General features: G+C 46.7%; 2 protein-coding genes across 3 annotated transcripts in view; one reads left to right on the forward strand and one right to left on the reverse strand.

Moving 5' to 3' along the window:
- Nucleotides 1-326: 326 nt before the first annotated feature.
- On the forward strand, nt 327-6,710 carry LOC126528094 (pre-rRNA-processing protein TSR2 homolog). Its single transcript, XM_050175956.2, has 5 exons — nt 327-434; nt 643-733; nt 2,344-2,435; nt 2,724-2,876; nt 6,517-6,710. Exons 1-5 carry the CDS (start codon nt 369-371, stop codon nt 6,652-6,654), a joined length of 540 nt encoding a protein of 179 aa, XP_050031913.1. The 5' UTR covers nt 327-368; the 3' UTR covers nt 6,655-6,710.
- Nucleotides 6,711-10,114: 3,404 nt separating this feature from the next.
- ari-2 (E3 ubiquitin-protein ligase ari-2) overlaps nt 10,115-27,383 on the reverse strand; it is a 39,541-nt gene continuing 22,272 nt past the window's right edge. For both annotated transcript variants that reach the window (XM_050175953.3, XM_055069118.1), the window contains 3 exons: nt 19,015-19,083; nt 15,236-15,319; nt 10,115-14,604 (listed from right to left, as the gene is read on the reverse strand). In XM_050175953.3, the coding sequence (XP_050031910.1) occupies nt 14,536-14,604; nt 15,236-15,319; nt 19,015-19,083 (222 nt within the window). In that variant the 3' untranslated portion in view covers nt 10,115-14,535. The remainder of the gene's footprint in view (nt 14,605-15,235; nt 15,320-19,014; nt 19,084-27,383) is intronic.

A 27,383-nucleotide genomic window follows, 5' to 3' on the forward strand; every position in this document is an offset into this window, starting at 1 on the left:
ATGGCATGGAATTTTGGCCGACAAAGTATACAGTGCTCGAGAGCGCACCTATGTTTTGCGTAATCAAAGAGAAAATTAGCTGTCAGGTCACTCTGGCAGCAAGTTGCGCGAACAAGGGCACCTGCAAATGAAACGCTCTCGATACGATGAATGAAAAGTATGTCGAATGCATTGCGATTTCCAGTGATGCGAGTAGTTTCGAATGCCTCTACGCTTGCAGCGAAGATGACACGGCATCCTTACGGGTGGAAAAAGTGATCTAAAAAGCCACATTAAACAATCAGCAAAAGCAAACGGAAACCGAAATTGCACCCGTTTGTAGGGGAGGCAGTGCAAGCGGCAGCGCAGCCAGCGAAGCAAATGTAAACATGGCGGCTGGCAACGCGTTTCACGTGTCCGTCAAAACTCTAATAAGCGATTGGCATGGCTTGCAGGTATGTTTCAGTCGTTTCACTCGCCACAACGCAGCCCGCAATGACTGCGGAGTGTGATCAATTCGCGGTTTCATGAAGAGGCATTTTCCTGTAAAAGCAAATCGCCAACATCCGCGACATCCCCTGCCTCTTGCATGCCGATATCCGCGGCACGTTAGCGTCATGTAGCGCATTTGAGACTTTTCCACTGTCCGTTGTTGCTTCACAGGTTGCCATCGAAAATGGCATGGGTGGTCCCCAGGCACGGGAGAAGGAGCAGTGGCTCGTTGGAGTCATAGAACAATACTTCGCCGAAAACAGTGAGTGATGTTTACAGCTGGCGACGTTGCCTTAGCTTGACGTCGTAAGCTACAATGCTCGGCAAGGTTCCGACTGGAGTTGTATGAGTCGCGGGCCACTTTCTTCGTTGCGATGATAGATTGGTTTTTTTTTACAGGTGCTGCTCCAGGAGGGCACATATAACCCCCAAACGGAGGCCTCAGGAGAGCACCTGAGATTATAATAAACGAGGCGGCGCAGGGTCTCCAGCTCACCCAAGGGGTAGCGGGGGGCGGATCAAAGGAGGGAGCGGGGAGGCCGAAGCGTGCCAAGCTGTGTCCCCACAAAAAATTGGCTGTCCGCTATCGCGGACAGCCAAGTATTGTCCCCAACCTACAGACCTGTCCGCTATCCAGCTTTGATGTCCCCGTTGCCGCTTTGGTGTCCTGGAGGCGCCGCCAATAATTCCAAATAATGACACGTTGTTACAACTAGTAAAGAACATGATTGAATAAATATAATTACCTCCAGCCGCCAACTTGTGACGCTAAGTTCAGCACTACCCCGCGACTTCTGCAACACCAGTCGGGACGTTGCCCAGTCTTCTTGTGCTTTGACGCAATAGTTCTGCTGAAACCCGCTAGGTGGAGAGAAGTAATTAGTAAGAGAAAAATGAGACCTCCACCCAATCGTAGCAATTGCTACAAAGGAAACTCATACGGGTTGCTCGAAGGAAAAGCCTCATAGTTGAAGTAAAATTCGTCCTGGTCCGGGACCCGAACCCGGGACCACCGCCTATCCTGGACAGCCGCATAACCATCTGAGCTAACCAGGCGGCTAGCTGATGGCAGGGTGAAGTCAAACCCATCAACATCTCGAAGCAAAGGCAAGAGTGTTACGTAATAATTCTGCAGAAACCCACAAGGTGGACAGAAGTAATTAATAAAGGGAAAATGAGACATCCCCCCATTTGTAGCAATTGCAAAAAAGGAAACCCATACGGGCTCCTTGAAAGAAAAGCCTCATAGGGGAAGAAAAATTTGTTCCGGTCTGGGACTAGAACCCGGGACCACTGCCCTTCCTGGGCAGCCTTTCTGCCATCTGAGCCAACCAGGCAGCTAGCAGATGGCTGGGCGAAGTCAAACCCATTTACAACTCGAAGCAAAGGCAAGAGTTTGATGTAATAGTTCTGCAGAAGCCCACAAGGTGGAGAGAAGTAATTTATAAAGGGGAAGATGAGACATTCACCCATTAATGGGTTTGCTTTGTAGCAGTTGCTACTTCTCATTTTCCCTTTATTAATTACTTCTCTCCACCTTGCGGGTTTCCATATCACTATTATGTCAAACTCTTGCCTTTGCTTCGAGTTGTTGATGGGTTCAACTTTGTCCTGCCATCTGCTAGCCTCCTGTTTAGCTCAGATGGTAGAGCGGCTGCCCCGGAAAGGTGGTTGTCCCGGGTTCGAGTCCCGGACCAGTTTGAATTTTTCTTCAACTATGAGGCTTTTCCTTCAAGCAACCCGTATGGGCTTCCTTTGTAGCAATTGCTATGATTGGGTGGATGTCTCATTTTTCCTTTATTAAGTTCTTGTGCTTAGTGTGTGGACTGGCTGTAACTTCTTGTGCTATTACTTTTTTTTCTTTTCTTGCAGGTAGTTTGCATCCCGATGAAGTGGCCGACTTGATAGCAGAGATTGTCGACAACGAGTTTGACACCATTATCGAAGACGGCAGCATAGGACAGGTGACGTCATACTACAGCCCTTACTGCCCTGTCGCATGCATATCGTTCCGGTTAGCTCGCAGGGTATGGGATTGTATTTGTTTAATTACTACAAGTTCCATTATTTTTTATATTTGTTTTATTATTGGCACAGGTATGTAGGTTTGCGTTTACTAAATTGCTGCTGTCAGCAGCGCTCAAGCACAGCTGCTGCTATGAATCTTGACATAGTTTGAGATGAAATTTAGTGTTACCTTCCTCTTGCGGAGTTTTGAAATATTTTTTCTTCTTGCTGCCTTTTGTATACAGATATCAGCCTTGTTGTGCAAACACTACCAGCTTTGCCTTGAGGGCAGGGAAAATGAAGTGCTGGAATCTTTGTCGCAAAGGCTTCCGCAAACGAGGACGCTGAGGGTACCTGTCGCTGGAGACTACGACAGTGATGACGAAGCAGAAATGCAGGTAAGCCCTTATCCTTACGTACGTAATGCCTAAGTGAAAGTTTTGATGTCAAATTTACTAATATAGGAATAAGCTTTGTCATTGCTGGCCCCCTGTGCCTCTCTGCTAGATTCCATGCCAACCGATTCATGAAGGTTGCGGTGCTCAAGACATGTGATTTTACCACGCCAAATTTCACACCTTTCCTTATGACTGAAAATTTAGAGCTTTTGTAATTGTCACTTGTATGCTGAGGAGACCTTCTAGAATAACTGGTGTGACATTCTGGGAGATGCTGAGAGCAGTTCTTGACCTTCTGTTGATGCCGAAGTACCAATTCAAACAGACGTGTCACTTTTTACATGGCGTTAGCGTTTTCACAGACCTTGCCACCAGTGTGCCCCATTATTTATGCATCTCTTTAAGACCTTCTTGATTTTGATGTCCTTCACATTCTGCTAGCACTTTTTCGTGGGTTCATCTACATCTGCTTACCTGAGTTTTGTAAGTTTACTACCTTCTTGACATTGTAGTACTTGTTTAACTGTCGTGGTGGTAGATTGGCTACGGCATTCTGCCGGTAAGCTCAAGGCTGTAGGTACAATTCTTGGCAGTAGTGGCGACATTGTGATGAAGCCGGAATTCATTATTTTTCATCAGCTTAGATTTAGGTGCACGCTAAAGAACTCCAGGCCACTATAATAAGTCTGCTGCAGCCCTCACTGTACCATGCATGTTTAAAGTGTAGAACCCCCCTAACAGGCTTTGTCATTGTATGGAATAACCGTCTCACCATCTTCACTTGTGCCAACATTTAAGGTGTGAAACACCACTAACAGCCCTTGTCATTGCATGAAATAACCTTCTCACCATCTTGACTTGAGCCAACATGCAGTGGTTTTCCATTACAGTGAAACTTTACTTTCTAAACATGACAAGCCTTCTTGTATATCTGCACTTCAGTGTACCAAATGGCTAAACATGATAAAGTTGTTCTACTTCTAGAATGCCAGCATTATTGGCAGTGGTTGCCAGTAGGTGTCAGGAAGTGTAGTTTCTTGGATCAACCATCGAGTCGTTATCAATACTTGGCAGTAGTAGCTAAACGCTTGTCAGTAAAATTGGCCTAACAGCACTTTTTTTCAGGCATGCATTTCCATTCTGTGTAGCGAACATGTTTACGAGCATATGCTGACCAAGAGTGTGAGCAGCGTTTCTGCTAGGCTCTTCTTCGTATTTTTGTGCAGTGCATGCACTTTTGCATTGTGCCAATGCGTTGTACAGTACACACTTTTGCCTAGAGTGCTGAATTGATGTGCTACAATGGAGAAATTGATGCCTGTACATTGCTGGCTGGTTTGAGAGAGATTGCTTGTGACAAGTGGATGCCACAAGGACGCCCAGGCGACGAAGCCCGGTATCTTAAACTTAGCTGCTGCTGTGTTATGCATTACACCTTCTTTGCACTGCAGCCGTGTGCTTGAGCACCTTAGACAAACGTGTGGATGCGTGTGTACAGTTTAGCCCGCAAACAAGTGTTGTGATAGCGATGACAGTCTCGTACTTTTTGGTTCTGTCATTACACTGCACAACTGATACCCTAGTTACACGGGCATGCTAACCGCAGTTAAGATGTACCTCAGTTCCGGCCAACCGAAGTTACCCTGCTTAGACGGAAAGCCTAATTACGGTTATTCCACTAATCATGGTCACTGCAAAGTGAGGTTGGCCACCTCATCTGTAGTTACCGTTAACCATAGTTCAGTCCGGTAACTGAGGTGTGTCTTAACTGTAGTTAGCACGCCCGTGTAACTAGGGCGTATAAGCAGTTTGTTGGGCAAATTCACTGTTCTTTAGAGCATACGTGGTCATAAATCATCATGTATAGCTTAGAACGACAGCCTAGTGGGCCAATTAACATCTACGTATATCATAGAGTTTCATATTAGTATAACTAGAGGGAAATCTGGTGCTGCGATCATTCAACCATCATGGGAATGATGGGAAGTACAGGCTATGGATTGGCATTCCGTTGACTGGCAAACTAGTCTACAAGTATTTTTTGGCAATTTTGGTTTCGCTCCAAGCACAATTGCTATAACCTACAGTGGGACAGTGCAACGCAAAGCTCTCTGCCTTTGTTATGTTGCTCGAAGTGGCGATAGTGCACTGAGCCAGCGGCTGGGACGATGTTTGTGTCGTGGTGTGGTGTCCAAGCCCTGATGAGAAAGCGACGGCATCGTAAATGTTGAAAGAACATGTTTTGACTGTTTGGACCTTGGTTAAGTGTGTTAGGTTGGCGCTGTAGCGTTACGTGCTTTATGAAGCTTGAGGATAGGAAAAAGAAGGCACTACTGATGCAAGACATAGACAGTTGTACTTCTAGTGGCTTGAAAATAAAATTTTATTGAGGGCTTCATTACGCATTGCTCGTTTATGTGCTCATTGAAATGCATGTTTTAGGACTTTGAGAACACAAACTTACTTGTGGCAGGAAAGGTTGGTGCTTCCTGGCTGTAGTCGTGCCGCAAAAAGGGTAAGTGCAAAGCCACGCCTTAACGCTTCGGAAGTGGTGCATCAACATAAAATGAAATGAAGCATACTCGTAGGAGGCCTCAAGCATCCTTGCTAGCAGTGCAGCAGATGTGGTTAAAAGTACTTGAAGACATTTAGCAATCGTGACAACTGACGCAGCCTTTCGAAAAAGCGAGAGAGTTTGCAAGTGCCTGTTGTCTGCGAGAAAAGCCTTGCGTTTGCAGCGAGCAGGCGTCGTAGCAGACGACACTTGTAGCTTTCCACTCAAGGGCGCAACACTTTCTTACAATGCAACATTTTTATTTCCATAAATTCTTGACGAGTATTTTTATATAAGTACATGCACGGTTATTATTGCTGTTGTAAAAAATAAATAATTATTCTCTGGCATTAAATCGGGAACAGAATCGCACAAGTATGCATACCCTGGTGTGCCCTGTTGATAAACCGTAGTAAACCGTGCTTCAATCTCAAAGTCATACAAAGCTTATGTAACGTGTTGTACATTATACAAGATACTGTGGAAATAAAATTAGATTTTACGCGATAATATTTGAGTATAGCTTCGTTTACTGCGCCACAAGCAAATGCCACTAGTCTAAAGATCGAAGTCAATCCGAAGCCTGCACTTCCCATCATTCCCGTGTAGGTTGAGGCAACGCTCATGAGAACCCCGTAGACACTAGCGCCACATTTCCCTCTAGGGTATTTATTTAGAAACTCTATGACGTATACCTTCTCAACCATGCCAGAAATGTGTGTCATCTGCGGTGATGGTACTGCAGAAAAAAAAAAGAACTTTAGTTCAAACAGTCGAAGCAGATGGTGTCACTGCTATTGCACCGATTATGTTGCAATGAAAAATTTCATCTTTAATCTGATGAAAGAATGCAGATGCTGCATCTATATATATCACCAAACAGCACCCCATTGCCGAATGTCATGCCCAACCAAAGTTTTATTGTGACTGATCATAGTTTTGTCGGAAACTTCTGGCACTCGAGTCATACAGCAAATTAGTATGTCTGCTGTCGATGAAATGAAAGTTAATGCATTCTTGCTTTAATTTTTCGATCGTGCTCAGTTCATACATGCCATGAGTCCACTTGATGTCGGCCTTTTTCAGAACCACATCAACACGGACGTTTCGTCACAGCTGGGAGACCTTCAGCTGAATGGGCCCAGCTCAAGCCAGCAGCCATCACGGCGACAAGAACCGGATGAAGACGGCTGGACAGTCGTGAGGCATGGAAGGAGGACATAGCCATGGACACTGCCACTAATAGTATATCTAATTAAATGTCTTGTGTTGCTGTCAGTTGTTTTTAACCTTTACCGCAAAGGTATTGCATGCTTTATCCCTATACGCATCATGGTGGCTTAGCAGCTATGGTGTTGTGCTGCTAAGCACGAGGTCACAGAATGAAATCCCAGCCACGGCAGCCGCGTTTCAATTGGGGCGAAATGCAAAAACATCCCTGGAGGTCCAAGGCATTGGGGGCATGTTAAAGATCCCCTGGTGGTCATAATTAATCCGGAGTCCCGCACTACGGCATGCCTCATAATCAAATCATGGTTTTGGCACGTAAAACCTCGGAATTACTTTATTCATTCAAGCTTTATCTACAAGCCAGGAGAGACATTTCCCGCGTTACGTGCTTAGCTAAACTGCAAGCCTTACCTGTAGAAACACTCGCAGCTATTTTCAAGGTGGCACGTGACCGCAAAAATTTTTAATTACCCAAGAACATTGCACGTGCAACTCATCACTAGCCTATTCCACAAGTGCAGGATTGAAGAGAGACTAAAGAGGAAATCAGTTTGGACTGGCAATTTGTTTAAAACTTCATTTTTGTTCACTGAGCGGTAAAAGGTTACGCTAAAGAAATGAAAGCAAGATGTTCATTTCTTGTGTGTGTATGCCTAAATCCCAGCACCAGTACGTGACATTGTGGATTTCAATGCATTTTTTCATGTTTTTGCCATTGTGACATGGTAAATGTTCTTGAAACTTGCTTAGTCATATCCTTGGCTCTTTTGGAATACAATGCAGACCAACTTCACCAAAGAAAATTCTAACTAGACCTGAGCACACACCGTCAAGGTCCACGAGGTCATAACAAGTTGGTGCGAGAACTCCAAGGTGGCATCGCCACTCGTATTTTGTTCTTGCATATTTCTGATTAGTCAAGCCTCCTTGTACGGTGTTTTTTTTGGGGGGGGGTATTGTAAAAGTGTAAGTTACTAATACAGCTCAACTTATTTCTGCCTTTAGTGTTCCTTTAGGGCATCTCCCAGTGATCTCCAGTTGCCCCTGCTTTGTATCAAGAGTCCATCTTATGCCTACAAGTTTCCTCTTTTGTATAGTCCTCTGCCACCTTTCGCTGTGTTTCCCTTCTCTTGGCACCCATACTGTTACATTAGAAAACCAGCATTCTACACATTACCTGCCCAGATCATGGTCGGAACTATGCAGTTAACAAACAGTTAACTGCGCAAGTTATAAGGTGAATGGTGCAGTGCCAGACGACGTTGAACTGAGCAATATTTCATGTGCCGACAACGGCACTGCAATCTACAGAAGAGATTTCAGTGCAACAGTTGAAAGCGTGCGAGATCACGGTGACGATTTGCCAGAGGCAGATCGACCATGTGCCATGCCCACCGCAAAGGGAGGTGATGGACGTTTCACTCCATTTCTTCCGCTTGCAGGATGATGAAGCAGCCTTAGATGATCCAGTTTCTTTAGAGCACCGTGTAGTGTCTTGGGTTGTGTGAAAGCAGCAAGCAAATATTACCCAGTTTGTGCAAAATAAATGCTTGAGAAGCAAGTTCACCTGGTTTGACATCTGTTGCATTTTGATTGCATGACCCATACCAGTCTTCAAGAGAAAACTAGTTTGATTATGGGGGTTCACGTGCCAAAACCACAATCTGATTATGAGGCACGCCGTTGTGGAGAGACCGGATTAATTTTGACCACCTGGGATTCTTCAACGTGCACCTAAATCTAAATAGTACACAGGTACTTTTGCATTTAACCCCCATCGAAATGCGGCCGCTGTAGCTGGAATTTGATACCGCGACCTTGTGCTTTGCAGCGCAACACCAAAGCCACGAAACAACCATGGTGGGCAAGATAACTAAAAACTTGGATGGGAAAACATTTGAAAAACTTTTTTTCAGTTTCGTGACATCTAGGTTTAGCTGTATTACTGAAAGCTAGTGTCGTGCGAATATCAGAATTCCTGAATAGTAGTTTAGAATATTGTGCTATTAAATATTTGCTTACAAATTTAAGATTCTCAATGATTGGCTCTCTATAATCAGCTTCGCAGTAATATACAGCCATGTTATGCAGTGAAGCATATCTGTCGCGCAGTGAAGCAAATCAAATGAAGAAAGGAGCTGTGAAACAAGTAGTAGTATGCGTTCCGCATATAGACGTGCCGTCTTCGGTAACAGTACAAACACCGAGGTGTCAAACCACAATAAAAGTAGTGTTACAGCACCATCTTCTATTTACACTTCCTCAAGCCATTGCAATAGCATAAATCTAATTTGTGCATTGCTTTACTTTTGCAACATATTCGTGAACTTCCTACATGCATCAAGACAGTTGCAACATGCTTTGCTGTTCGTTAACCTCTTTGAATGTTTGAAATTCGGTCAACGAGGTCTGCTGCACTAAATTTTGGTCTCATTGTTTCACAGAACAATTCATTAATATGCAGTAGTCCCTATGCATATGAGTTTGCAGCCACTTCTCTATTCGAATATTTATCCCACATCACTGTTCGCTTCGAGCTCAAAATCCACTACTCGCACATGCCTGCTAAAAGCTATGGATAAGGCTAGTACTAGTACTACATCAGTATAAGCAACTGGAAGTCTAGCAGTCACGATGCAAGCACAAAAACAAAATTTAAGAACATTATGAAAATTAATAAAATTCCGGAATCTCCAAAATGTACAGTGGGTTATGAGGGAGGCTGCAGTGGAGGCTCCAAATTAATTACAACCACCTGAAGTTCTTTAACGAGAAAAAAAAATCATGGTACAAGAGCGTTACTGCGTGCAACCCCATCAGAGTGCAGTCACGGCAGTGGGGAATAAAATTCGTGATCTTGTGATCAGCAGCAGCACCACAGTCACCGCAGTGGGTATTTCTCAAAAAAGTTTTTTTTACGGAATAGAACAAAGGTCGACAGAGGGATAGTACAAGTACTGATATTGTGCCAACACTGCTGGGTGCAATTACCCGAAAGTATTGAAAGCTTTGCAATCGAAGAAGCACAGGCTTTCGTTGCTGCTTATAGCAAGACAAAGTTAGCTATATGGTTCACGATCTTAAATACTATGGAAGCATTTATTGCACTTTGGTGCCACTGTTACATTAAAGTTTTGATGCAACAAAAAAGTGCATGTTATTTTATTTTGTCGCTGTTCTATCCCCTGTTGCCATTCCAGATGAACACCGAAAAGATTAATTCATATTGTAACCCTTTCTACAAAATATCGTAATGCTCTAGGCACTCCTCACCTTTGATTACAGAGCACTGATGTTGTCAGGAGAGACAGGCAAGTGCAATCTTGGCAACGCAGTGCGTAATAACTACCTGCGTTATTAGGCTGCACGAGCGATTTTTTTTTCAAACACTGTAGCAGCAGAAGAGATTGCAATTTTCGTTTAGAAGCCAAGAAAATCAACACAAAACACAGTCTTGTACAAGAAGCAACTTCTTTAATTTGTAATTATGTATAGTACCACCTATGTATAATATATAGAACTGTACATAAAAAAAAAGTGCAACGAGATCACTTAAAGACAAAACAGAAAAAAAGATTTCTCAAAATGCCAGCTCATTCCGTAACAGGGATAGCACACCTTTCTTCCAACATGATTTCAAACAAATACCCATCTCTCTTAGAAACACTGCTTGACGTAGCAATTCAGGCTTGGCCATTGGAACAGCGCACACAGATATACAAAAAAAGCTTACAAACAGTTCCCACATATTCGTTCGCATTGGCACATCTTCGATCTTTGCTTTCATTGAGTTCGCTTGTAAATTCATTACTAAAAGCTTGCAAATGTTGTATAAAGATGTCGTGCAGCACTTCGTACACTATTCTCTTTTTTTCTATTTTCCACACCTTTTAAACATGTTTTGCTGGTCAATTTAAAACTGAATTTTTTCTTTTAATAGGCATCTACACAATGTGTGTCTGCCAGGTTGTTTCAATGCTAGATCATGCGTCGATCTGGCAACCTGACATTCTGCAGAAATGTGCTTTCGCAATGAATAAGCAATTCTTAACATATTTAATTTTGCAGCACATGTAAGAATGCCCTTGTCTCCCTTGCCCTTGCCCTTGTCGTGTACAGCTCGTGAACTCACAGACTCTGAAAATGCAATTATCACACTGGATCAGTTCGAAGAGTACACTCTCAATGCAGAGAGGGGTGCTCCTACGTGACCAGCAAAACCTGCCTTATCTACGCACCCGATTGAGGTAATCAGCTGTCGGCACAGTAGTAAACAAAAGTGCTTGCATCATGTTTCATTCCCTTCGACATACTTCAAAAGGCACCTCCAACAAAGACGCTGCCTTCACCTAAATGAGACCTCTCCAGTCATGCATTACTATTGCTTTACTCTCATCTTTAATGGCTAGCAGTAGTCATTTCATCATCTCCTGCCACGAAGCAAGAAATGTTTAGGAGCAGATACTCCCCTGCTCATGCCAGCATGAGCAGGTGGCGAGACAATGTCAAGCGAAGAAAAGTGTGGGTTCATAGATGCAAACTTTGAAGCACGTGCATGATTAGTGGGAGAAAACTGGCTTATTGGGCAACAACCTGTTATCTTCTGCACCTCAAAGGCAAATAGGTGACAAAAAATATGTTATGATTATTTTTCAGTCAACGATCCATCTCTGCAGTGCTGTGCGCAGGGAAGCATGTATAGGCAACGTCTAGTGGCCTTTAACACAAACGAAGCAATGAGTATGGTCGTCTTAGCAGCTACGGAGATGGGATTGTTATGTCAAGAGAAAGCACAGAAGGGGCAGAGCAAAACACAAACTTGTAACAATGTGCTTTGCTATCATGGTCACAGTAGCAACTGGGAAGTTCTCACACCAGAGATCATGGAGAAATAAGGCCTTCTGTAGGGGGAAGAGTTACTGAAGTGGCGTTTCTCAAATTATTTGAGAACTACGTGGGTCCTTTAGATAGCTGAAAGGGGGGATTTGTTGAGAGCAGTCAGAAAATGTGCCACGGTGGACAGTGGATACCAAAAAAGCAAGTGAGGTACCCAGCAAGGCATACTGTGAAGAGCTTGTTGTATGAAACTAAGAACCCTGCTAAGTTGTAGATCAAATGGGAGAAACAACAAGAGTGAAGTAAGAGAGAGTGAAAAAATGAAGTACCTAATGAGGAAACTACAGGGATCACAAATGCACGTCTTCAACTGCAACAGCTGCAGCTTTTTCATGTATTAACGTGGCTGTGTGCAACTGAAAAAAAAAAAAAAGCGAACACACTCCTGAATTAATCTAGAGCACAGCCACAGCAATCACCGCAACCCCTTTTAGAGTTACGTACCCTTATTTTGACCTTGTGACTATTCTACGTCCAATACTTTGACACCACTGTGCCTCTGTATGCACTATATTGGCGCAGTTTTTCTTAGGCATTTGGCAATCTTGCCGATAATTGCCATCATGTCAAGTGAAAGGAAATGCCCATAACTGTTATCACTGTTATAATATATGTGCTCTAAAGAGTTCACAAATGGGCTTGCGAGAGTTTCAAACCACTAGAAGCTTGATAACCAACATACTAGGAAGCTGTGCCGACTCAATTCACAGGAACACATCTAATGTCAGGTTTATCTTAAGGGCCAGAAAACTCATTATGGCGGGGCAGCGAGACGTAGCTCCCAGCACCCATCAATTCACGTGTCCATTCTCAAAGAAGCGTTCTTACTCAGAATCAGTAGTTTGCTTTCACAAGCCACCTCCTCTCGGCTAATCTGTGTGGCCAGTGGACTGCTCCAGCATATTGCTAGCACTCTACCATTATTGTCCATCTCCAGCACACTCTGCTAGTTGAATGGCGCCAAATTCATGTGCAGTCTGGCTTTGGTAACGTGAAGTCACGTGGCTGAAGAGACAGTGATGGTGGCAGCGAAAGTTTCAAACGAGCTTCTTTTAAGATGAGGTATGAAGCACAAGTCACTGCAACATACCGTGACTATTTCCATGTCTGCTACAATGCACCAAGCGTCAAAACTTAAAAGTATTTGGAGCCGAACTCTACCCTTACAGAAGGCTTTATGAAGAAAAGTAGTGCAGAGAGGACAGCATGAACAAGTGTCGCCTAAATTAACACAAATATGCACTAGAACTGTGGAAATTGTGGGAGCTGAAAGATTCATTGCAGATGACGTCAATGTGCAAAGGTTGCTAGGTTGCCAGCAGAAGGAACATGTTAACGTCACTGGACAATGCAAAGACAGGGGGATTCACTGCTCCTAAATGTTTCCTGCCACGTGTCTTCGACCCCAAGTTAAATGCAGCCTGCTGCTCCAGCGCAACTATTGGTTGAACAAAACTCTTCAGAAGAGTTAGTTTTTTTTTCTCATTTGCAATGCAAGCTTTTTCCCAGAGTCTATGATTTTTATCCTGTGCTGTGATGATATTTTGGCCTTAGAGAGCTAGAAGTTGTATCCTCGATCGACTGCTTTCGTGGAGATCACTCTCGCAGTACAGCAATTCCTGTTCTGCGTTGCAGCGGAGTTTTTCAATCATAGAGAGCAAGATTACAGAAGGCTGGAATTCTCGACTGACCATTTTCGTGGAGATCGCTCCCAGCATGCGGCAACTAACTAAATCAGCAAATATGGGACACGCGAAACATACTTTTTGTCAGGATCACCTTGACACCGCATCGCAGCCGAGTGCATTAAGGCAACTGCCAGTAGAAATCTTGCGACATGAATAAATGCTTGCCGCTACAACAGTGAACCGCACCGAAGGCGATCAGATGTGTCCCCGATTCGGATGAAAGAAACGTCACTTTTGCGGGCATAGTTCAGTCACTATGATGACGTCATGTCCATTTTTGGCCACCGAGCTAGAATGAATTCATTTTGGAAGCTAGGCAGCGACACCAAATGCTAGAAAAACAAGAAGGAGCGTCGGCCTGCTAGATAGCCAACAGGAGGCGTGCACACAAATTTCCAGGGACAGAATCCTATGCTCTCAGAAGAAGCGACAGAATGCTGCCACACCTGAAGGGAGAAAAAAAGAACTGTAAATCACGAAATTTGTGCAATCGCACAGATGTTGAGTTCACCCCAATGACACCGCATGGGCAGTGAAGTTGAATTCCTTCAACCACAGCAGCTCTCTCTACAAAGATAGAACAAAGCATGCTAACTCACTGCGCATAATTTTTGTACGCAACCTCCCACCCCGTGCTCTTCTCAACACGATTAAGGAAACCAGGGTTGGTATAACGTAAAGATTTCTTTCTTGGCCTCCACCGTTGACAACCAGCCAATCCTGGTGATAACATGGGAGGACTCGGACCACTGACAAAGAGCAAGAAGGAATAGCAAAATAATAGTGCCGGGCAGAAGCGGAATCACCACCAAAAGAAATCGATCGACAAATACAGCCTTCAAGTCAGATTACCAGGAAACCGTGTTTGGGAATGGCACAATGCCCGGATGAGAAAACCGCTCCCACAACTCTCGTTACCTTTTTTTTTTCTCCCTCATGCCGGAAGGCTTTACCTGTACCTCCGAATTTAGTTCTCACTTTTTACGGAACACCGAATGCCTGTGGAAGGCTTCCCACATCTTTGCTCTGTTAATTGCAATTTACCGTTCAGGAAGAGGAGAGATCCCCAATTAGTTTTGTGCCTCGATGTTACACCGATGACTGCAAACGTGAAAGACGTGATGATGATGAGGTATGACGCCCGCTGATTAGTAGCAGGGGTCCCAAGTCGAGCATCTTCTTCAGTAGTGTCCTGGCACGGTAGCGTCAGATTTTTTTCTTCTTTTTTTTTTTGGTGTGCCGGTACGACAGTCATGTGTCTGTGCACAGGTGACTAGAGCCTTCTGCCCTGCTAGACAAGGAAGTCCTTGAGGAGAATCGAGCGCCTCTTCTCGGCGACGTCCATCTGGTTTTCAAGCTCCTGAAATGGACCACCAGATAGCAGTGACACTACGTATCTTCTGCTAGTCGTGCAAAAACAAAGAACACATCGCACCAATACGGCCAAACCTCAAACTAACGTTGCATCCGACATGAAAACACCTTCGGCATATCCAATACTTGTTATAAGCATGCATGCTGACCTATACGACAAAGAAATGACAACGAATTGATGATCAGCCCTATGCAAAAGAAACGTTAAGTGTGGCGCCTCTGACAGGGCAGAAAAGGGCCTCCCGTTGGTTCTGACGGCCCAGAGGCAGCTTCCCGTGTGGCAGATGAACAATTAAAAACACATGCTTCGCAGTGTTGTCAATACACAACCATTGATTACACAGGATGGGCAGCTTCGCTTGCAAGCTGCAGGCCAGCCAGGCCAAGCCACTGGCCAAAATGTGCACGCGTGCTTAGAATGAGCCATTTCAAGTTGCCTTTCCTCAGCGTTCAACATTTTTTGCTACCAGAATACATATATATTGAGCTGTGAGTGAACGAACATTCACTTCATAACCAAATGACAATACCCACAGAAAGCATGCATGCAACTCACTACAAGTGCAATAGAATGACAGGCCACTTGAGAGAATGCGAGAAAACAAAACAAGTCATACCCCTCTGTCTGTCGTCTCTGCACGTTCCACCTTCCATGAGAGATTCTCTATTTCTGCTTCCAAGGTTGCTTGCTGGTACTCGAACTGCAGTCATACAAGAAGCAGACGTCGCTTGTTTGGTCGTAAACCTCTGTCTTTTTTTTTTTTTTTTGTCAACACCACAACAGCACGGGGGACACTGTATTCACTATCTATTTCGGCTAGTCGTGTGCAATGAAACCTGCACAAAGTGACGGTGAAAGCTATGGATGAAAAGTCATGAGCTGTGACAAAAAAAATAAATAAATAAATAAACAAAAGAAAATTGTTCACCCCACAACACAGAACTGCATTGGGACAGCTGCGTACCGAATGCCAAACAACGCACACTTCGATAAGTGAGTGTCCTGCCTGCGGCACAACTTTTTTTATGACTGACCTTCGGCATGTTATTTTGGCAAACGGTTGACTATAAATATGAGCCAACATGTGCGGAACCCGAGGTATTACATATCAACATTGCCAATGCTTTACCGTGTCACCTTCGATAGTGGCAATCCTAATCTCATTCAACCTTATTTAATCAAACCGGGGGGGGGGATATGGAGTTTTATGTACCAAAACCACTTTCTGACTATGAGGCACGCTAATCGAACCGGTGGAGGATACATGCAGACCACTGATAAGCAGAACAGTGCTGCGTAAGTCAGTGGCCAGGTACAGTGTAGTCAACAGTTAAAAGGAACACACTCTTCACGTGTGGTTCTCAGCTTGCTGGAGCACTGGCTGCGAGTGCCAGCTGAAGCTATGTCAATGCACTGCACAGGTGTGTAGAAAAGTGCCCCAGCACTGCCGACCACAAATAATCTGCTGCAAAGCTCGAACTTGCCAGAAGGGAAAACGTGCTCTACATTATGTGTTCCCCTGAACAATCGACCGCACTATACAATGTAGGCATGTGCAAAAAATATAGAAATTTGGTTGTGTTGACACGTGTTTACAGCTGAAACTCAATTTAATGAAGTGATGACCATGCTCGAATTATTCTGTTAAATCAGGAAGTTTGGAAAACTGAGTGAGGGATTTTTCGGTCCTTCAAAATCTAAAACTGTAACGTGGCGACATCTGAAAGGTAATACAGCATTGTATTTGCCACTAACCCACGCTTGCGTGTGTAAAGAGTCACGAGAACAGCCGAACTACCACCGCCCCTAGCGCCATCTGGTACGTAAAAACGCCAGCAACTGCCGAGTCCTTTGTTCCATACACTGGCGTAGCATGCAGCCTCGTCAGAATAAGGCTAGGGCCGCGACTGGGGTGTTGAGATACAATAGTGTTAGAAGAACCAATCTGCATCAAAATTCGAAAGATATCACACCTTTTCTTAGTCATTTATTTTTGGAAAAGCTTCGTTAAATCGGGTTTAATGCAAGATAGATTCGTTAATTCAGGTTGATGACAACACTGAAGCTTACGGGCACTTGCCGGGGAACGGAAATTTTGCCATTACACAGGAAACCTCATGAAATCAGGTTTCGTTAGATCAAGTTTTAAATGTATAGTGAAAACAGCGTGCACAAGTGTGGACAACGCAGGAAAATGGGGAATCACCTGTGTGATTTTCTATGGTAGCAGATGATATATACATCACAGCGTGTCAGCTTTATTTTTATTATCCTGGGCTACCGTTCTGTCGCATTCTGTTGTGTTCCGATTGTGTTGTATTCTTTTGCATTCTGGTGGGCTAGCGATAGGTGCGTGCCCTCACGTTAACATTCTCCAAGCTAATTAGCATATTTTCTGAAACACATTGAAGCGGAAATGACATAGAACAAATCGATGAATTTTCATATACTAGGCAGGAGCGTTCAAATAAGGCCATGTAATGGTCTTACTGGAATTCTGGCCCATCTTTGTGCCTCGAGGTTACGAACTAAACCGGAAACCTAGTGGCACACATTTTGGTCACGTTAACAGCAAGGCCACTGCACGGCACCACAAAATGGGCCCATCGACACTGAGCAATTCTACACTGAAAACACAGTGGAAATATCATTGATGTGGCTGCTGCTTAAAGAGTTCCTAAGGACAAACCTTGGTCAGCTAAGGTCAACAGTAATTGACAGTTGTTTCAGAAACAGAACCCCGCTAAGGTACATGCACCCACATAAGTCTTTTGTTGCACTCATTTTGAGCACACGGCTACGTCTGTCTAAGCTGTGTTTGCTCACCAACTCAAAACAGCTACCTCCTAAAAGCATGCAGTGCAATATCAGTTGGCTATCATCCACACCCTTCACCGTGGACCACTTCATGCTGCTCGCTCAGATGACAACGGCTCCACACGAAATGCCTTAGCCACACATCTCAGTCAAGACTTAATGGAATGAAATTATGGGGTTTTACGTGCCAAAACCACTTTCTGATTATGAGGCACGCCGTAGTGGAGGACTCCGGAAATTTCGACCACCTGGGGTTCTTTAACGTGCACCTAAATCTAAGTACACGGGTGTTTTCGCATTTCGCCCCCATAGAAATGCGGCCGCCGTGGCCGGGATTCGATCCCACGACCTCGTGCTCAGCAGCCTAACACCATAGCCACTGAGCAACCACGGCGGGTAAGACTTAATGGAGCTCAGTTGACTGACCAATTGATTTATCAATCAAATCATCAATTAAAATGGCTGAAAGCAACACCTTAGCTATGAGAGGTGCCAAGGAGAGCACCAGATTAATTTTCACAAGCTAGAGTGCTCTATTTAAGCACAAAGGCATATTAATGGGACATGTGGCTACCGCCAGCCGGGACTCGAAACCACTACCTAGTTCTCAGCAGCATGCCACAGCCACTGAGCCAACATAATGGGCGCACCTGTTAAAGAACCCCTCACCGGGCCACATAGCAAATTATGGTTATACACCAGAAGTTGTTATGTGCCCTCTAGAGAGCGTTCTGCCGCAAGAATTTCTTTAATTGGTTTATTAATAGCCAAGGTATAAATATTTCGGTGCCGCAAACCCATGATTTCAGGAGGCGAGTGTCACCGCCACAGACACTATCTCCACTTGCCCCGTCTAGCTTTAGCAAGTGAAATTCCTTCCCTGCATGCTCCCGTAGTGGAGCTGGAAGATGCATACATGCATACATGACGGGCTCCACCTTCTTTCTTTTTTTTTTTCTCTAGCTTTCAAGCTGTGCGACGCACTTCGCCTGATCGTCTCACACATGCGCTGCAGCGTTTGTCTCGTTTCGTGCGCTCTGTGCATAACACCCGACTAGCGGTATAAGTCGGCGCTACACGAACACTGAAGCAGACGCAAGCGGACCAAAGAGCATGATCGTACACTGGAACACGGTAGAAAATGACAGTTTCGTTCTCTATGCGCGCAACTGCAGACGAAACGGAAGTACATCTCTCTTTGCTAAGGTACGAAGTATAAAACAAAGACATGCAGACGTTCGGTTTGTAGGCTTTATTGTTGCTCTAAACATAAGTTCATCTAGTGAAGCAACAGATCAAAAAATAACTGCTGTTGCCTCCAATAATTCTCAAAATCACGTGCCACTGTGAATGACGCACTGGGACGATTGACGCCGACTCTCCTGCCAGGAGTGAGGAGCCCGCGGGGAAAAGGGTGCTCGGCTTGAAATGTCAGCTCCTTTCGCAGCGCATAGCAGTGTAACACTTTGCAGGCACGATCGTTAGCTCACATTGTGTGCACTGCGCTTTTCAGTATGAAATGGCCAGATCTAGTGAAGGGCCCTCTAAAAGAAAAAAAAAAATTTGATGTGGGCTTACCAGTTCCTTCCTGGGCCCAGGTTCCATGTAGTAGGCATAAGGGTATGTATACTGTAAGGTGTAACGGCACTGCAAGAGATGCAATAGAATATACAGTGAAAGCTCGTTAATTCGAACTTCAATAATCCAAATTTATGTATAATTCTAACTGTACGATTTGGTCCGGCCAAGCTCCACAAACGTCTATGCATAAAAAAGCCTGTTAATTCAAACAGGAGAAGGTTCTGCCATGGATAATTCAAACTACGTGACACCGTGCTGGCGGCTTGGCGCCTGGCACACGGCCAGAGAAACTCGCCTACTGCCTACACACAAGGCTGCGTCGCCCTGCCTCCTCTCCGTTCTACGTTGACCTCTGAGACTTCTTGCCTGTCACAAATCTCGGGGGCTTTGCAAATCTCCCTTGCTGACTATGTCAACATTGACAACAGTGCAGTGGTGTGTGGTGCGCTGAAAGATGAGGACATAATTTCTCAGGTCAAAAGCGCTGAACCTGTCGCTGCCAGTTACAACGAGGAGGAGGAAGACAAAGCGCCAATGCGGACCTCCACTGCGGAGGTCATGGCTGGATTGAATGCTGCCCGTTTCTTCTTCAGTTTTGAAGGCGAAGAGGAGGCGTTCCACTACATTCGCTCATTAGAGCAAAAAGTGCTAGCTGTCGCCTTCAAGGAAGAAAGGCAGACTACGATCACGGACTTTTTCAAGCATTCAATTTCTGACATGCACTACTGCTTCCAAATCGCGGTGTACTGTTGTTCTCCATCACTTTCGTTAGTCCGAACTGAAGTGGTTTCCCCTTGCGGTTCAAATAAACAAGCTTTTACTGTATTCAATGAGGGGTTGCACACATTTGTCCAAAAACCGCTGCACATGCTATGCACCCCTAGACCCTGCATTGACCGTGGTACACAAGCTCTTGAAAACATGTCAAAAAATTTATCTCACCACAGCAATGTCCCACTCCACCATTTTCCAATCACAATCCACAGTTAGCGGCCTGCTTTTGTAATTCGTGGAAGTTCGTACAAATGCTCATTTAAAAGTAAAGTCCACAGAGGAACACCACCCGCACGCATGGATAATGAAGATGGATGGGCACAAACACCAACTCACAGAGGGTTTCTGAACTTATCCTACACCCTATAGGAAACAATTCTGCAGCACAACAAAAAAAAAAAACCTTATTGATAGAAAGTGCATTTCCTTTAACAATGTTCACCAACTACACTATAGGATTTAAGCAGAGGGAAGCAGAGGGACGCTATAGTGGGCCATCCTCTCCAACGCTTCCTAGTGGGTCAATCTCTCCAGAGCTTTTGCTTGGGGAACGTTGCTCGTGCTGGGAATCCACGCTCTGCTATAATAGTCAGTCCCAAATGCCGGTGACTAATAAACGCCTTTACAGGATGCTTAGACACATATGGCCTCCCTTAGTAAAGTATGAGAACCATGATGTATTTTGATAGTGTGCAATATACCGTATTTACTTATCGCACTCGCATAATGATCACACTACTGAATTTTGTCGCCAAATTCGATTTTTTTCCTTTCCCATGTAATGATCCCACTCTGAAATTAGTGCAGCGATATTGTCACGTGGTGGTGACGTTCAAGAACACAGTAGCAATACTGTGAAGAACAAAACTAACTTTTATTGGGCGAACCTGTGCCCACAAAAACAGGGCTACACTTATAGCACAATGATAGCGGCGAACACGGTCGGCGATCGTCGAAAATCTGATCAGCGGGTCAAGTGCGTCGGCTTTTATACAGCAGTCATCGAAGGTTCCAGACTAATCGTTGGGACCCGCATGCCTTCCACAAAGTTCTACAACATTCGAGTCACGCGATGAAATCAGATAACACAAGGTTCGGCGGCAACAGACAGCGGATAGAAGCATCGATAACTTTCCAGAAACTTCGGATACATGCAGGCGCGTCCCGCGCTGTCCGATAACATTTGCTATGCCGCGAAACATGGTCGCCCGTTAAATATAAGTACACGTGTCAATACCCCCCTCTTAAAAAGCATCGACCCGATGCTGCAAACAAACGAAAGTAATAAAAGAAAAGCACTCCTAACAAAGAAAACAACAAAATAAGGAAGTTCGTCAGCGTCCGTAAAAGTGTTTAAGACGCACCACGTGGACCACTTCAGATCGTGCTCGGCGTCGCTGTGAATGCGAAATGCCGTCTGGCACAACCTCATAGTCCAGTGCGCCAATACGTCGGATGACCTTGTAGGGTCCGAAATATCGTCGCAGTAGTTTTTCACTGAGTCCTCGTCGGCGTATCGGGGTCCACACCCAAACACTGTCACCGGGCTGGTACTCGACAAAGCGTCGTCGGAGGTTGTAGTGTCGGCTGTCGGTCCTCTGCTGGTTCTTGATCCGCAGGCGGGCGAGCTGTCGGGCTTCTTCGGCGCGCTGGAGATAGCTAGCGACGTCAAGATTTTCCTCGTCGGTGACGTGCGGCAGCATGGCGTCGAGCGTCGTCGTCGGATTCCTGCCGTAAACCAGCTTAAACGGCGTGATCTGTGTTGTTTCTTGCACCGCCGTGTTGTAAGCGAATGTTACGTACGGCAGGACGGCATCCCAGGTCTTGTGTTCGACGTCGACGTACATTGCTAGCATGTCGGCGAGGGTTTTGTTCAGGCGCTCCGTGAGACCATTCGTCTGCGGATGGTAGGCAGTTGTCCTCCTGTGACTTGTCTGGCTGTATCGCAGAATGGCTTGGGTGAGCTCTGCTGTAAAAGCCGTTCCTCTGTCAGTGATGAGGACTTCTGGGGCACCATGTCGCAGCAGGATGTGCTCGACGAAAAATTTCGCCACTTCGGCTGCGCTGCCTTTTGGTAGAGCTTTAGTTTCAGCGAAGCGGGTGAGGTAGTCCGTCGCCACGACGATCCACTTATTCCCGGATGTTGACGTCGGAAACGGCCCCAACAAATCCATCCCAATCTGCTGGAATGGTCGACAAGGAGGTTCGATCGGCTGTAGTAATCCTGCTGGCCTTGTCAGTGGTGTCTTGCGCCGCTGACAGTCTCGGCATGTCTTGACGTAATGGGCGACGTCGGCGGTGAGACGCGGCCAGTAATACCTTTCCTGTATCCTCGACAGCGTCCGGGAGAATCCGAGGTGCCCAGTGGTTGGGTCGTCGTGTAGGGTGTGCAGTACTTCTGGACGCAGCGCTGACGGTACAACAAGAAGGTAGCTGGCGCGGACTGGTAAGAAGTTCTTCTTCACGAGCAGGTTGTTTTGTAGCGTGAACGAAGACAACCCGCGCTTAAATGCCCTAGGGACAACGTCGGTGTTCCCTTCCAAGTACTCGACGAAACCTTTTAACTCCGGGTCTGCTCGCTGCTGTTTAGTGAAGTCTTCCGCACTTATTATTCCAAGGAAGGCGTCGTCGTCCTCGTCGTCTTGCGGCGGGGGATCGATGGGGGCACGTGATAAGCAGTCGGCGTCGGAGTGTTTTCTTCCGGACTTGTATATTACCGTGACGTCATATTCTTGTAGTCTGAGGCTCCACCGGGCCAGCCGTCCTGAAGGGTCCTTTAAGTTAGCTAGCCAACACAACGCGTGATAGTCGCTGACGACTTTGAATGGCCTGCCATAGAGGTAAGGGCGGAATTTTTCTGTAGCCCAAACGATGGCGAGGCATTCCTTTTCAGTCGTAGAATAATTGCCTTCCGCTTTTGACAGCGACCGACTAGCATAAGATATCACCCGTTCAAGTCCGTCTTTCCTCTGGACTAGGACGGCACCGAGGCCTAGGCTACTGGCGTCAGTGTGGATTTCAGTATCGGCGTCCTCGTCGAAGTGTGCAAGTACCGGCGGCGACTGCATGCGTCGTTTGAGTTCTTGAAATGCGTCGGCCTGCGGCGTTTCCCACTTGAACTCGACATCACATTTCGTTAGATGTGTTAGCGGCTCCGCGATGCGTGAAAAGTCCTTGACAAAGCGCCTATAGTAGGCACACATGCCAAGGAATCTGCGCACTGCCTTCTTGTCGATTGGCTGCGGGAACTTTGCGATGGCAGCTGTCTTCTGCGGGTCGGGGCGTACTCCAGATTTGCTGATGACGTGGCCTAGGAATAGAAGCTCATCGTAAGCGAAGCGACACTTTTCCGGCTTCAGAGTGAGCCCTGATGACTTGATGGCCTCTAATACTGTCGCAAGCCGCTTAAGGTGATCGCCGAAATTTCCAGCGAAGACGACGATGTCATCCAAGTAAACAAGACAGGTCTGCCACTTCAATCCTGCTAAAACCGTGTCCATCACGCGCTGGAACGTTGCAGGCGCCGAGCACAGTCCAAATGGCATAACCTTGAATTCATAGAGGCCGTCTGGCGTGATGAAGGCGGTCTTTTCGCGATCCCTTTCGTCGACTTCTATTTGCCAGTAGCCAGACTTGAGGTCCATCGATGAGAAGTATTTAGCATTGCAGAGTCGATCCAATGCGTCGTCTATCCGTGGGAGGGGGTATACGTCTTTCTTCGTGATTTTGTTCAGTCGACGATAATCGACGCAGAAACGTAGGGTTTCGTCCTTTTTCTTCACTAAAACGACTGGAGACGCCCACGGGCTTTTCGACGGCTGGATGATGTCGTCGCGCAGCATTTCGTCGACTTGTTGTCTTATAGCTTCGCGTTCTCGCGTCGAAACTCGGTAAGGGCTCTGGCGTAGTGGTCGAGCGCACTCTTCGGTTATTATGCGATGCTTTGCGACTGGTGTTTGTCGAATCCTCGATGACGTCGAAAAGCAGTCTTTGTATCGTCGAAGCAGACTTCTGAGCTGTTGCTGCTTAATCACGGGGAGACTTTGATTTATGTCGAAGTCTGGCTCGGGAACTACGGTCGTCGGGGTAGATGCAACAGGATCCGAGAGGACAAAGGCATCGCTGGTTTCCTGAATTTCCTCGATGTATGCGATCGTCGTGCCCTTGTTGATGTGCTTGAACTCCTGGCTGAAGTTTGTCAGCAACACTTTCGTGTTTCCACCATGCAGTCGAGCGATCCCTCTTGCGACGCAAATTTCACGGTCGAGCAGTAAACGTTGGTCGCCTTCGATGACGCCTTCTACGCCAGCGGGTGTTTCGGTGCCGACCGAAATAACAATGCTGGAGCGAGGCGGGATGCTCACTTGATCTTCGAGCACACTTAAGGCATGGTGACTACGAGAGCTCTCCGGCGGTATCGCTTGATCTGCAGACAGAGTTATCGACTTCGACTTCAGGTCGATGACTGCGCCGTGTTGGTTTAGGAAGTCCATGCCGAGAATGACGTCGCGTGAACATTGTTGGACGATAACGAAAGTGGCAGGGTAAGTCCGGTCATGAATGGTAATTCTTGCCGTGCAGATTCCACTCGGCGTGATGAGGTGTCCTCCAGCGGTGCGAATTAACGGGCCTTCCCATGCAGTCTTAACTTTCTTCAATTGGGCTGCGATGGGTCCACTCATGACGGAGTAATCGGCTCCTGTGTCTACTAAGGCGGTAACTGCGTGGCCGTCGAGAAGCACGTCGAGGTCGGTGGTTCTTTGTCTTGCATTACAGTTAGGCCTCGGCGTCGGATCACGGCTACGTCGAGTTGGCCTGTGGTTGGTACGTGGCGTCGTCAGGTGGTCTTTCTTCGGCGTGTTCTTTCCTGCCAGACTTCGTCGGGACGGCGGTGTGACGTCGTTGTTATGTCGTCGATGTAGTCTTTTCGGCGTCTTCGTCGGCGGCGGAGGATCTTCGTCAGTTCGACGAACAGCAACCGCACCTCGATCGGTTGCTGCTTTTAGTTTTCCGGATATGGGCTGACGGACCGACCCCGGGCTGGGCCAGTGTATGGTCGGCGCTGTGGCGACAGGTAGCGGCCTGGTGACGGCGAACGGAACGGTCGTCGAGGGCTCCACTGAGTAGCCGCGAGGTAGTCGGCGATGTCACGAGGGCGTTCACCTTCCCTCGGGCGCTGTGCGTTGACGGCGAACCCTCTCAGTCCCAAGTCGCGGTATGGGCATCGGCGATACACATGGCCGGCTTCTCCACAGTGATAGCAGAGCGGGCGGTGGTCGGGGGCTCGCCAAATGTCCGTCTTCCTCGCGTAGGTACGCTGGGCAACGGGTGGGCGTGCTGGCGGCGGACGACGGAATTGCGTCGTTGCAGGGCCCTGGCGTGGTCGCGGAGGGGGACCTTGACGGCGTGCGACGGCGGCGTATGTCATCGCTTCTGGCTGGGGCTGCGGTAATTGTGGTTGCAGCTCGGGAACTCCAAGCGATCGGTGCACCTCTTCTTTGACGATGTTGGCGATCGAAGCCACTTGGGGCTGCGACGAAGGCAGGACCTTGCGCAGTTCTTCGCGCACAATGGCCCTGATGGTCTCCTGAAGGTCGCCGGAATCCAGTCCTTGGATGGCGTACTGCGGCGTGAGCCCCTGGCGGTTATATTGCCGGGTGCGCATCTCCAGAGTTTTCTCGATCGTCGATGCCTCTGCCGAAAACTCAGCTACGGTCTTTGGCGGGTTACGAATAAGTCCTGCGAAAAGTTCTTGCTTGACGCCCCGCATCAGGAAGCGGACTTTTTTCTCTTCTGACATTTCCGGATCGGCGTGCCGGAAAAGACGGGCCATCTCTTCCGTGAAGATCGCGATCGTCTCGTTTGGCAGCTGCACTCTGGTTTCTAGTAGTGCTTGGGCTCGCTCTTTTCGCACGACGCTTGTAAACGTTTGCAAGAAGCCGCTTCGGAACAGGTCCCACGTCGTTAAGGTGGCTTCTCGGTTCTCGAACCAGGTCCTGGCGGCGTCTTCCAGTGCGAAATAGACATGCCGCAGCTTGTCGTCGCTGTCCCAACTGTTAAACGTAGCAACCCTCTCATACGTCTCGAGCCAGGTTTCCGGGTCCTCAAATGTTGATCCGCGGAACGTCGGAGGTTCCCTGGGCTGCTGCAGCACGATGGGGGACGCTGGGGCTGCCATTGGGGTTGCCTTGTCCACAATCTTCTTGGTCTTCTCAGGTAGAAGCCCGTGCTCCGGGGGCAGCTGTTGAAGACGGCGGCTTGCTCGATGCTCCGGGACTACATCGGTGTTCTCTTTGCGGTCCGGGCTTGGATCACGGCTTGTCGGGGGCGTCCGGTACATGAACGAAAAGCACCTCCACCAGATGTCACGTGGTGGTGACATTCAAGAACACAGTAGCAATACTGTGAAGAACAAAACTAACTTTTATTGGGCGAACCTGTGCCCACAAAAACAGGGCTACACTTATAGCACAACGATAGCGGCGAACACGGTCGGCGATCGTCGAAAATCTGATCAGCGGGTCAAGTGCGTCGGCTTTTATACAGCAGTCATCGAAGGTTCCAGACTAATCGTTGGGACCCGCATGCCTTCCACAAAGTTCTACAACATTCGAGTCACGCGATGAAATCAGATAACACAAGGTTCGGCGGCAACAGACAGCGGATAGAAGCATCGATAACTTTCCAGAAACTTCGGATACATGCAGGCGCGTCCCGCGCTGTCCGATAACATTTGTTATGCGGCGAAACATGGTCGCCCGTTAAATATAAGTACACGTGTCAATATCTCGTGTGCCAAGTGTAGCTAATGATGATCACGCTTACCATCTGTCGAACGCTGTCGAATGCTATGCAAAAGACTCTTCAAGACATAACAAGCGGTCTGCATGCACCAAACATTCTTAAGCAGATGCCCCATTTTATTCCTCTCATCACTTTCCACACTGCCATGAAAAAAAAAAAAGAATAAAAAAAGCTACAACCAAGCTTGCCTTGGCTTTATTATTTGTATGCTTTATAATGTTTGTAGTCAACAAAAACAAAAAAGGCTCCTTTCGATTCTTCTCGTCTGCACTTGTGGGCACGCAACAAATCACGAGTGGCAACGATAGTAGCCACGTTTACAGATACGTTAGAAGTGTACGGTGTTCATACGCCGACGCTTGTAACACAGCAATGATATTCACACACCCTTAGCGGAAACATACTGTATTAGGATAGTAGTGAAGATAAATGTCGCAAATGTGCTCGCCGCATGACTGGTCGCCACTGTGGAGCACATATCAGTTGGCACTCCGCTCTCCTCCTCACCCTTTCGCCACACTATTCTCCTCATGCTTCTGCTGCACCCTCTTCTGCTTTCCTCCTCGCGCTCTCACCATCCTTCATTCTCCACTGCACTCTGCCTTAACTCCATCACTTGCTGTGCTCGTTCGCTCAGCTACGCTGAGGCATGCCGACACTCGATGCAAGAACGGGCGCATAAGAGCCGCATTCTAATGACAATCAAAATTGCGATTGATGTGCCTTATTGTTTCAGGCGATGAATAGCTGACATTCGCACCTTTACTGGCAGAACTCTCAGGTGTCCA

This window comes from Dermacentor andersoni, chromosome 9 (assembly GCF_023375885.2).
Source record: "Dermacentor andersoni chromosome 9, qqDerAnde1_hic_scaffold, whole genome shotgun sequence".
Classification (NCBI taxonomy): Eukaryota; Metazoa; Arthropoda; class Arachnida; order Ixodida; family Ixodidae; genus Dermacentor; species Dermacentor andersoni.